We start from the raw sequence: 12,957 nt of genomic DNA, 5'->3' as shown, positions 1-12,957 counted from the left end.
ATGTGGAAATATGTACATAAGCATTGCATGTTTAGCATATATTGGATTACTTGCCTTTTGGGGTAGGGGACAGGAGGGAGAAAAAAATTGGAACATAAGGTTTTGCAAGAGGGAATGTTGAAAGCTGCATATGTTTTGAAAATAAAGTTTATTAAAACATTTTTTTAAAAGGAATTAAAAAAAAGAAAGAAAAATCAGCAGCATCTTATAAAAGGTGGTGCATTGGTATAGCATTGGATTTGCTGTAGGAAAGCCCTCAGGATGTTTAACAACTGTGACTGGGCAAGTCATTCAATCTGACAGCCTTAGTTTCCTCATCTGTAAAAAGGTGACAATAGCATTTATTTCTCAAGGTTGTTCTTGAGGATAAAATAAGCTTTTTATTTTTTAAATTTTATTTAAAAAATTTATATATATATATATTATATGTAATATATATATATAAAACACAATTCTATTTAATTTTATATTTTCAAGATGAAATTAAAAATAAGCTTTGCAACCTTAAAGCACTGTCCCCGCTAGCAGTTATTTCAGCTCTGTAGTTTAGGGTTAGGTTCAAAATCTTTTTCACCAGCTGAACGAAGGTTGCCCGGTAATGGACATGTTTAAGTGATCCCGGGAAAGCTGACAAGGGCTGAAGCAGGAGAAGCTCTTTTAATACATAGAGGTATGCATACCACCAGGTAGTGGGCAGTTTCCTGCTCCGGGACCGAGCATCAGTGCAGCTCTAGCTCGGGCCGACGGATGCAGCAAGCTAAATAGCCAGCAGAGGGAGGAAAGAAGGGAGAGCCAGGCCCCGCCCACGGGAGGATGCCCCGTCTCCTCCCGCCCCCAAGGAGAGATCGGCAGGTTTAGTCCCGCCTCCACGCCCTTCTCGAGCTTGGTCCCACCTCCCGGGCCCTGCTCTCCCCCTCCCCGCCCCAAGGATTATTTTAGCTCCGCCCCCACAAGTTAGGTCCCGCCTGCAGGGCATCCCTCCACGCATCCAGAAGCTTGGCTCCACCTCCCGCAACGCCCTCAGAGGAGGCTCCTCCTCCAGTTTAGGAAGCGGGGACTGGTGTTAACATTGCACCGTCCCGACCCACTTCCTTCCTTTCCTTCTTCCCTCCTTCCGCTCACGCTGGTACATCATGGCTTCTGGACTGGTACGGCTACTTGTCCGGGGGCCCCGAGGCTTCCTGCGAGCTTCAGCTGCTCCGGAGCCCATTCTGCAGAGTCGGGGCATCAAAGGCGGGGTCCGCGCCGCTCTCCGCTTCCAGAAAGAGGTAGAACGACGGCGGCTGCTCCGCTGCCCCCCGCCTCCCGTGCGCCGGTAGGTTCTGGGCCCCGGCAATTGTCCGTGCGCGCGTTCGTCCGTGCGCATGCGCGGGGTGGGGCTAACGGGAAGAAGGACCCGCGGCCTTCCCCACACCCACCCGCATCTCCCCATTTGACGGTGGCTGGAGAGCCTCTGCGGTCAGTCTCGGACTCCTCACTTTTCCTTCGCCAAGTAGAAGTGACGTTAGCGGTCATCAGGGTTAGACTCTTATTTTGACAGATGAGGAAACTGAGGCCCTGAGAGAAAAAGGGACTTGTCTAAAGGGGAAAGGAGGAAGAAAACGTAGAAGTGGAGAAGCATTTATTAAGTGTCAGCTGTGGTCCAGGACACTGCTCAGCGTTTTACAGCATATATTTACGGGATCCCCACAACAGCCCTGGGAGGGGTGCTGTGAGCCCACTTTGCAGATGAAGAAACTGAGGCAGGCAGCAGGCAAGTGCCTCTCCCAGGGTCGCATACAAGGTCTGAGACTGAACTTGAACCCGTGTCTCCCTACATTGCCAGGAAGGCCAGAGTCTGTCCCTGTCAATTAGGGCGGGCCTGGTACAAACGTGCTTAATGAGTGCCCATTGATCGAGCTAGTCTTAAAGCTCCCAAATCCCCTGTTTATTCCAGCATATTCTCTTAAGCCCATTATAATTTATCAGAATAAATTATGGAATAAAGTACAATGTTGACTAAAAAGCATGTTCTTTGCACATGTTTAACCTATATAGGATTACTTGCTTTGGGGGAGAGAGAGAAATTGGTAGCACGAGGTTTTGCAAGGGTGAATGTTGAAAACTGTCTTTGCATGTATTTTGAAAATAAAAAAAGTTATAAAATTTTTAAAAAGGTAAACAGCGTATTCATTCCCACCTAAGGTTAGAAGCAGTATTCTTTTTTTCTTTTTCTTAACCCTTGGCCAAATAGTTAATAATAGAAATTCTCTATGATCTGTGAGGCGAGTCCAGCATTTATTAAACACCGGCTATGTGACCCTGGGCAAGTCTCTTAGCCACTCAGTCCTTCCCTGGTTTCTTGGGCAGTTAGTAATACCACCTCCCTGGCACCTGTGAAGATCCAGTGAAGTAATATTTGTGAAAAGAAGACACATAATGGCTCAGAGCTTCCTTTTATGTGCCAGGCCTCACTTTAGGTCTTGGGGACACAAAGGCAAACTCTCAGCCCTGCCCTGAGGACCACACCAGACACACTGTGTGCCCACGGGGTCAGCGGAGACAATTGGGAGATGATCTCAAGGCAGGGGTCCTCAAACTACGGCCCTCGGGCCAGATGCCGCCCACTGAGGACGTTTATGTAGCCCCCGGTCATGGCAAAATCAGACCGGAAGTGACATTTGACCTAAACTCCCCTTAGGTAGGCACACTTCCGGCACTGGGCTGGGGGCGGAGACAGCGTGAGCTTTTGTTCTTACAGTAGTCTGGCCTCCCACAGTCTGAGGGACAGTGAACCGGCCCCTATTTAACAAGTGTGAGGACCACCGTCTTAAGGTGTTGATAAGAGCGGCAAGTGCACCTCTTGAGGGGTTCTTTGGGGCATGCAAAGGTGAAGTGGAGAGCTTTCCCAGCAGAGGGTGCCCGGGTCAGTGTAGCCAGGAAGGCAGGGAGGGGCTAGATTACAAAAGACTTCAGATACCAAACCGAATTTTATATTTCATTCTGGATCACTGGGGAATGCTATTCTCTTTCCATTTTTCTTGCTGTCACTTCCCTAACTTGTGCATTCCAGGCCTGGGAATCTCCCTCAAGGAGCCCTAAAGACTAGGCCAGGAGGCTTGTTTGGGGAAAATCTTAGAAACCTGGCAAAGGCCTTCTGCCATTTGGTCTGACTCTCATTAATAGGTAAAAGTAGTTTACTCCGAGGAGTTACGTGATGGGAATGTCATGGTGCTAGGTGAGCCAGAAAAAGATGGGGGGAGGGGAATGGCATACTTTGAAAACTTCATGGATTGGAGGAGATGGAGATTCTTGGTAAAATCTAACCCAGCGGTCCTCACACTTTTTAAATAGGGGCCCGTTCCCTGTCCCTCAGACTGTGGGAGGCCTGACTATAGTAAAAACAAAAGCTCACACTGTCTCCGCCCCCAGCCCAGTGCCTGAAGTGTGCCTTGCTAAGGGGAGTTTAGGTCAAATGTCACTTCCCGGCTGATTTTGCCATGACCTGGGGCTATCCTCAGCCTGCAGCTTCTGGCCTATAGGCCATAGTTTGAGAACCCTGGTCTAGAGCTTTTAAATTAAGATAATGTCTTACTGTGCAGGAGATGCCAGATTGTGACTACCTTTCAAAGAAAATTTAGTCATCTAAATTTCTAAAAATCATAACCATTGTTCAGTCTGATTCATGTTTTGAGAAAAAGGATCTAGAAGTAGGAATAGCAATTTTTCGAGTTATTTCTTGTAATTGGAGAAGGGAGGACATTTGATAAAAGGAAGATTATGCTTTTGCTTCTTCTCTTACTGTTCTTTTTTGGATTTTCAGTTCAGAGAAGCCCAACTGGGACTATCATGCAGAAATCCAGGCGTTCTGTCATCGACTACATGAAGACTTTTCTTTAGATCTTCTCAAAACTGCTTTTGTTAACAGATGTTACATTGAAAGTGAGGAAGCCAGGCGGCAGAAACTGGGAGTGGGCAAAGAAGCTGTGGCTCTCAACCTTCGAGATAATGGAGAACTCTCAGAACAAGGGAGAGCCTTCTCACACGCATGTCTCACCCAGCTCCTTGGGGACGCGTACCCAAGCCTGCCCCCAGAAGGCACACAAGCCATTGTGAATTTTCTCACCAGTGAGGACGTCGTGTGTCACGTGGCCAGAAACTTGGCAGTGGAGCAATTAACTCTGAGCGCAGAATTTCCCGTCCCCGCCACGGTACTCCAGCAGACTTTCTTTGCGGTAATAGGAGCATTGTTGCAGAGCAGTGGGCCTTTGAAAACATCACTTTTTGTCAGGGTATGTAATTATACGTTACTCGTGCTTTTGAGGTTGAGTTTATTTAAACAGCTACACTTTCAGATCACACATTACTCATAAGTTATTGTTTGTGAAGATCCTTGGATGATTTAAAAAGACGATATTCCCAAAACCAGGTATAAACAGCAAGAAAAATCAAGAGCAATGGATTTGTTCTTTATTTTTCATTTTTCGTTTCTGTTAAAATGGTGCACAGATTCATGAGCCATGACTGGCTCGCTTTAGGACTATCTGCCTGAATAAGCACAAGCTCCATTCAGTTTGGAATTTGTGTTGGAAATTGTGGTGGTGATGGGTCATTTCAGCCATGTCCAACTCTTCATAACCCCATGTGAAATTTTTTTTGCACAAATACTGGAATGTTTTGCCATTTCCTTCTCCAGATGAGGAAGTGAGGTAAACAGGTTAAGTGACTTGTCCAGGGTCACACAGTTAGTAAGGACCTGAAGTCAAATCGGAACTCATGATCCTAAGCCTGGTGGTGGCGCCACCCACCTGCCTTCCACCACTGTACATTATGCACAATATCAATATATGAAGATTACCAAGCCCTTTTCATTGACCCACTCATTCAAATGATATGTGATTTAAACAAACAATGGCAACACAACACCATTTGTTTCATAAGAATCTGGAGATAGGCTGCAGTATGAATCTGACTGTTAGCTCAGTGCTGTTATATTTAGATAATAATAAATTATTGCACATATTTACAAAGCATATCTATGTATAATAACAACTGGCATTTACATAGCAGGAGACTCTCTGATTTGTTTACCCAGCCCTGGTATCTCCTAACTCCAGGACTGGCCCATGTTAGATATTCGAAACGGGACAGTCCACAGTTAGCTGAAAACATGTCTGAAGTGGAACTCGTCATTATTTTTTTCCCCTAAACCCTCTTCCGAACTTCCTAGTAAGTTCACAGCCTTGTTCCATTCCCTCATTTTTGCCACTATACATACTACCAAGTTTTTTTTTTTTTTTTTTTTAAATAGCTTTTTGTTGACAAAACATATGCATGAGTAATTTTTCAATATTGATCCTTGCAAAGCCTTCTATTCCACGTTATCCCCCTCCATCCCTCTACCCCCTCCCCTAGATGGCCAGCAGTCCCATACATGTTAAATATGTTAAATTATATGTTAAATACAATATGTGTGCACATATTTATACAGTTATCTTCCTGCACAAGAAAGATCGGATTTAGAAATAAGGTAAAAATAAGCTGGGAAGAAAAACAAAAATGCAACAAATGATACATGTTATTGTCTTATTGTTTCTACATCCACATCTCTCATCTGCTTCTCCCTGCATCTAGTACAGTGCCTGATAGATAGTAGACAGGCACTTAATAAGCACTTATTGTTCTAAAGTTTGCAGAGGATTTTGTTTTTTTTATGGGATTTGAACCATACAACAACCATAGGAGGTTGTAGGTAGTAAAGATTTTTTTTATATCCATTTGTGAAGTGAGGAAACCAAGGCTTAGGGAAATTTGACCTTTAACAATACCAACTTGAATCTGGATGTTTTTCTGTCCATTTCAAATACTTGTTCACTAGATTGCTGTGTTTTCATTCCTACCATCTTGTCATTTAGTATGGTTTTTTCAACAACATGTCTGGTTGAATAAATTGCTTTAATTATTAAGTAAATGTTTTGCTAGTTACTATAGTGTCCCATAGGTGTTCCCTTTTCATTTAAATAGATAAAATAATAATAGATTAATAAAATTAATAACAGATATTAAAAGAATGAACATTAGCATTCTTCTTGGATTATTCATCCTTGTTTGTGAAGCTTCAAAATAGTTTTTTTTTTGTTTTTTTTTTTTAAGCAAGTCCTTGGTAAGGTGATTATTTTTTCAGTTAGCTATTTTGATCATCCTTAAAAGGTAAATAAAAGCTGCTGGAGGCAATAATTAGATGATTAATAAATCTGGGACTATCTTACATTTGCTACATATCAGTAGAGGTTATTAACTTGTAATCTCAGAAATATTTTATCTTTATATAATATAGGCCAGATCTGAACAAAGGACAACACAGGTCAGACTTGATGTCTATAGAAATCTGGGTTTGAAACTGGCCTCTGGTGCTTTTGTGATTCAGGGGAGTCAGTCAACCTATTTGGACCTCATCTTTCTCATTTGTAAAGTGGGGATGCCTGTCTCACAGGATGGTTGTAATAAAGAAAGATAATGTATATAAAGAGTTTTAATTTTTTTTCTTTTTTAAAAATTTAAATAGTATTGTATTTTTCAATTACATGGAAAATATAATTTTCAGCATTCATTTTTGTAAGATTTTGAGTTCACTTTTTTTCCCTTACTATTGTCCCTCCTCCCTCCTTAAAGAAAGCAATCTAATATAGGTTATATACATGTACAATAATTTTAAACATTTCCATGTTAATCATTTTGTGAAACAAAAATCAGAACAAAAGGAGGAAAAACTACAAGAAAGACTAATCAAACCCCCCAGAAAAGGGTAAAAACAATGTGCTTTGATCCACATTCAGTTTCCATAGTTCTTTCTCTGGATGTAGATGTCATTTTCCTTTCCAAGTTTATTGGAATTGTCTTGGATTATTGTATTGTTCTGTTATCACTGTTAAAAGCTAAGTCTGTCAATTATGTACAATGTTCTCTTGGTTCTACTCACTTCGTTCAGCATCAATTCATGTAGGTCTCTCCAGGCCTCTCTGAAATCATCCTGCTGATCATTTAAAGAACAATAATAAATATTCCATAACATTCATATACCATAAGTTATTCAGCCATTCCCCAACTGATGATTATCCACTCAGTTTCTAGTTCTTTGCCATTACAAAAAGGACTTCTACAAACATTTTTGCACATGTGAGTCCTTTCCCCTTCTATGATGTCTTTGGGATACAGACCTAGTAGAGATTATGTTGGATAAACACAAATTAATATGTCTTTGGGCATAGTTCCAAATTGCTTTCCAGAATGGCTGGATCAATTAATAATTCCACCAACAATGCTAGTGTCCCAGTTTTCCCACCTCCCCTCCAACAAATATCATTATCTTTTCCTGTCATCATAGCAGTCTGAGAGCTGTGAGATGGTACTTCAGAATTATTTTAATTTACAGTAAATGCTGTTACTGAATTGAACCCAGACTATTTCCTTTTTTTATTGCCCTATAGTTTTATAAGGAGTATGGGATGAAATACACAATTTGGGAGTTAGATTTCCTTTTATTCTATGGGAACTTTGTTTTTAAAGAAGTTTGATCTGGATCATGCTGTAGGAACCACATGGTAGCATCATTAGAATTGTGAATGACTTTTTTTCCTAATATTTATAATGTTATTTTTATCTGCAGGACTTCTTAATTACACAGATGACTGGAAAAGAACTTTTTGAGATGTGGAACGTTGTAAATCCCATGGGACTACTAGTTGATGAGCTGACGAAAAGGAATATTTCTGCTCCTGAACCTAGAATTACCAGGCAGTCTGGAAGCAACACAGTGTTACCACTGTATTTTGTTGGTTTATACTGGTTAGTAAAATTTGCATCTTATTTTATGGTATTATTTGCAAATTTTAACAAAATTACATTGAAGGATATTTATTGTGATTGTTCCAGAGAAAGACAGCTTCTCAGATCCTACTTTTTGGTAGATATCACTTTGTAATCTGCATGACACTTGGCTTCAGAAACAGAATCTGTTTTATTTTATATATATTGGTAACTTCTGTTAATTTTACTAGAGTGCTGAGTTTGTAAGGCATATGATGACCAACCTAAGAGATTGTCCAAAAAATTTCAGGTCTGAGATATATTGCTGTATTAATTGACCCCATTCTGCTCTTGCTATTTAACTATTGTAACTGCGAGGCACATGGGTTTAAACATTCATTTCCTTGTGGCAGTGATTCAGCTACAGAAGGGAGGACTACTCTCAGTACTCATTTCAAATTTGGGAATTTTTTTTTTTTTTTTTTACACTTTGAAAAAATCAACTTATACACTGATAAATCCATCATTAAAACATTATGAGAATGTAAATAAAAAAGATATATAAATATATATAAATATATATATATATATATTTTTTTTTTTTTTTTTGAAAAACCTTAAATACCTTATTAATCTATAAGGTCTCATTCTGATTGTCAGTTATGATACAGAAATTTCTTTGTAGGTTCTCAAAGATGATACTGGGTCCTACCAAAGCCATATAGGCTTCAATTAGGTCCTGGCAGTGGACTGTGCTTGTTGTCCCAGGGGACTAGGTTAGCTAAGTTACAGGAGGCTTACTGTGCTTTTCAGCCACAGCAATTCTAGAAAAACCCGTTACCAAATTGTAGAGGGTTATTATCTGCATCTATGGAGATGGTGCTGGTCTACATAAATGAAATTACAGATTTTTGAAATTTATGTTTACTTACCATGGTCTAGTTGCCTTGCTCTGTCACATGCCTTTGTTTTAGTTTGGCTTAAATTTTTCTTTTTTTAAATTTGCAAGGATTAAGTGACTTGTCCAGGGTCACACAGCTAGGAAAAATTTAAGTGTCTGAAGTAGGATTTGAACTCAGAGCCTCCTGACTTAAGGGCTGGTGCTCTATCCACTGCACTATCTAGTTGCCTCCTGTTTGGTTTAAATTTAAATGTCCATTAGTCTTAGCCTCAGCACATATTAAGGCAGTGTTGCTAAATTAATACAATTGTTTTGCTGTCTAGAAAGCAAGTTCTGTAACAGTTCTTTAACTGTCATGGATCTGAATAGGAACCAGCAGCAAAGCCTAGTCCAATGATAATGCAATCTTAGAAAAAGTGGTTTTATATTGAAGCTGATGCAGAATCCATTACAGGCCATAGCTATTGTTGTTGTGAAGTTGTTTGAGTCCTGACTGACCCTTGTGATCCTATTTGGGGTTTTCTCGCCAGGGTGCTCTGCCATTGTCTTCTCTGGCTTTTTTACACGTGAGGAAACTGAAACTAACAGGGTTAAATGATGACTTGCTCAGGGTTTACACTGCTTGTGTCCGATGAATCTTCCTTACTCCAGGTCTGGCACTTGTATCATTGCACTACCTCACTACCCAATCTAAAAGTATCATGATTAAAAAATCATAGTCCCCTCCAGTGCAGGTTTATTTTACCTTTTTTTTTTTTTGGTCATGTATCCCATTGACAATTTGGTAAAGCCTATGGACACTTCAAAGTAATGTTTTTTAAATATGTAGATTACAGAGACAACCAACCAATTATATTGAAATGTAGTTACCAAAATGTTCAAACAAGCTCCTGGACCATCTCCAGATGGCATTGAGAAGATGCATCTACTGTCTGCACACTGACAGTTAATGGTTGTTTTTACTTTCTAGTGAAAAGAAACTGATTGCAGAAGGACCTGGTGAAACAGTACTGGTTGCAGAAGAAGAAGCTGCTCGGGTGGCCCTGAGGAAACTTTATGGATTGGCTGAGAATAGGCGACCTTGGGACTATTCCAAACCCAGTGAAAAATTAACGGAAAAAGTTACTGCTTTGAGTTAACTGGCCAAAAGCATGTTAGCACTTGAACTCACACAAAAAAAAAAAAGAGAGAGAGAGAGACAAACTTCAAAGTGACTTGGAAAATATGATGCCAGTTCCCAGCTTGCTCAGAGACATCTTCTTCCTCCCTTAGGGGTCTTGTTAGATTACAAGAATGTCATTTGCTGCTCAAAAATGATTACTGTGAAATCCTTTCAAGTTTATTATGTCATATTTTTTGACCTCTTTAAAAGAAATTGCTCTTAAAGTTCTGGATTTATCTCTGTGTGACTTGTAGAATGGTATGCTCTTTTCATTTAATTATTCCTTTCCATCTTTGAAGCATTATGGCCAAAAGAATTGTTTTTTTAGTGCAAATTCCAATAATACTAATTTTTTTAAAATGTTGAATACAGCAAATCTTTATCTTCTAAAGTGTTACTTGCCAATTAAATTTGATGCATTTAGCTAATTTGGCCTATTTAATACAACCAAATAGTATGGAAAAGGTTTTGACATCACTGGAAAGGCAAAATTCAAATTGTGACAATTTTACAATAAGGATTAATGTCTTGAAATTTTGTGTTCCAGTAAGTCAGTAAACTAGAATTTTAAAGTAGTAATTAAAAAAAGAAATTCACGGTTATTTTTTAATCACCCTAAGAACGTAAACTTTAAGACCAATTTGAAGAATATAAATAATTGTTAGTTCAATGAATTTAGAATTGGGAAGATAATTTATTACCATAAGTACAAACATTTTTATATCTAAATTTATGGAGGAGGAATCTTTCCTTTCAGTATTGTTATTTAGGGCAGCTTTATCAGAAATTTCCCGTCTTGCTATTTGGAAAAAGATTGGTTACATATGTCCTTATTTTGAAATAGTTTATAAACATTTAAATTAATGTTCTCTAAAGTCCTTTGTAAAGCAGTTTGAAATTGTTTTTTAATTTTTTAAGTAGTATTTCATTTTTCCCTCAATTATATGTAAAGACAATTTTTAGCATTCATTTTAACAAGATTTTGAGTTCCAAATATTTCTCCCTCCTCTCCCTCTTCCTAAAATAGTAAAACTTTGATAAAGGTTATATATGTGCAATTATGTAAAAGATATTTCTATATTAGTCAAGTTGTGAAAGAAGAAACAGCCCAAAAGGGAAAAAAATCACACACAAAAAATTAAAAAAGTTTAAAAAAATTTTTTATCGGTATTCAGAGACCATCAATTCTTTATCTGAATGTGTAATGTGTGAAGCATAAAATTGTTTTTTAAAGAAGCATTTTTAATAAAATGCAACACCTGAAAAGGAAATAGTTTACTAAGTTCTCTGTATATTTGAAAAAAATCGAATGAAAAAGCTGGAAATTTACAACTAGTTCCTGAACCATCCAGCTGTTAGATTTACTCAGAGTAAATCCTACTATGAGTTTTGAAATGCAAACAGAGAAAAAGGAATCATTAATTTATTTCATTTAATAAATAACTGTAAGAGATCATAGAGGTCTTCTGCTGAAAGGGTAAAAATTGTTTCCTGTATTAGTCTCAGAACTGTCAAGAAGAAGATTAAGTACTTGTTATATAATTTGTAAAAAAATTATAAAGCCAGAACTTGAATTCTTCAGGAGTAGAACAAAAGAATATAGATACTTTTCTTTGAGATTGTAATTGATCTCATTAAACTATTTGGCAATTTTCTAAAATAACTATCCACACACACAAAAGTTTAGGCCAAATTAAACTTTTCATATCTAAGAATTAAAATGTAAAAAATTTATGTAAAACAACAACTCTTCATTCCTATCACTGCTTCATATTGGATATCTAAGCATAGCAAGCTGTCCTGAAAATTTAAGCATTAAGTTTATTCCACAAAAAGTGAACCAAGAAATACGTCTATTTTCCAAATAAAAAAAGGATGGATCACTTGAACTGGTGGTTTTATGGCAATCATTCTGATCTTAACCACCAGATGGTGCCATCATCATTTCCTTTTCATGGAAGTGTTGTTATTTTAGTCTTGTGAAAGAAAAGCTAATCTTCCAAAGCAGCAATTAAGTGATTTTTTATTATGGATAAATCCATTGTGATTGCGAAAAGGTGGTATCTGGCTTTATAATCAGATTTCTTACTCAGTTATAGGCTCTCTATTATACCTCCAAATCCAAAAAGCTAGCTCTATTTTCTAGTTTCTCTTCTGAATGCTTAGTGGTAGTTGTGAATGCCCATTGCTGCTTTAAAAATGAATAAAAAATATAAAATCTTAATGAACTAGACATCTTCCACTAAATGAAGTCTTAACACTTTTCCTGGCATTTTAAGAATATGCATCTGGTCAGAAACCTGCTTTTCCAGCTTTATTTTACTTCTTCCCTTTATCCACCTTAGGTTTTAGGTAAACTAGGATAAGGTAATTTGTTTACCCAAAACATCCTTTTTTTTCTTCTCTTTGTGTATATGTTTTTCTTCATCTGAAATGCCTTTTTCCCTATTTCTCTATTGAAGTTGGCCTACTGCTCATCTTCCATGTCTGGTACAAATTATACTTCTTTCATGTGGTCTTTGAGTCAGCATTATATACATACATACATATATATGTATATATATACATATTTTAAACAGATTTTTTGTTTTTCAATATACGTGCAAAGGTAGTTTTCAGCATTCACCCTTGCAAAACCTCGTGGTGTTCTGTTTTTTTTCTCCCTACCTTCTTCCTCCCCTAGACAGCAAGTAATCCAATATAGGTTAAACATGTGCAATTTATCATCAGCATTATATATGTAGAATTCAAAGGGACCTCAGAGGTGATTGAGTCTGATCTCATTTTATATAGAGAAACACTCATGTGACTTCCAAGGTCACACAGCAAGTATCTGAGATCACATTTGAATTCAGGTCTTAACTGAATCTACTAGTTGCTTGAGAACCTTTGTTGAAGGAGAAACTCATTTCTGAAGGCAGCCCATTCAACTTCCCAATAATTGGAGACATTTTTTTTTTTATTATTATAGCTTTTTACTTACAAAACATGCATACATAATTTTTCATCACTGACTCTTAGGAAACCTTCTCTTGCAACTTTTCCCCTCCTTTCCCCCACCCTGTCCCCTAGATGGCAGGCATCCAATACATATTAAATATGTTCAAGT

General features: G+C 38.2%; 1 protein-coding gene across 1 annotated transcript; it reads left to right on the top strand.

The window, feature by feature from the left end:
• The first annotated feature begins 1,030 nt into the window (after positions 1-1,030).
• Positions 1,031-12,072, top strand: MRPL44 (mitochondrial ribosomal protein L44). The gene is made up of 4 exons (XM_074298599.1): positions 1,031-1,315; positions 3,803-4,271; positions 7,646-7,824; positions 9,657-12,072. Exons 1-4 carry the CDS (start codon positions 1,134-1,136, stop codon positions 9,823-9,825), a joined length of 999 nt encoding a protein of 332 aa, XP_074154700.1. The 5' UTR covers positions 1,031-1,133; the 3' UTR covers positions 9,826-12,072.
• The last annotated feature ends 885 nt before the right edge of the window (positions 12,073-12,957 follow it).

The sequence above is a fragment of the Sminthopsis crassicaudata genome, chromosome 3 (assembly GCF_048593235.1).
Source record: "Sminthopsis crassicaudata isolate SCR6 chromosome 3, ASM4859323v1, whole genome shotgun sequence".
Classification (NCBI taxonomy): Eukaryota; Metazoa; Chordata; class Mammalia; order Dasyuromorphia; family Dasyuridae; genus Sminthopsis; species Sminthopsis crassicaudata.
Note: the sequence above shows the minus strand (reverse complement) of the source record. Positions and strands in the feature narration are given on the sequence as shown.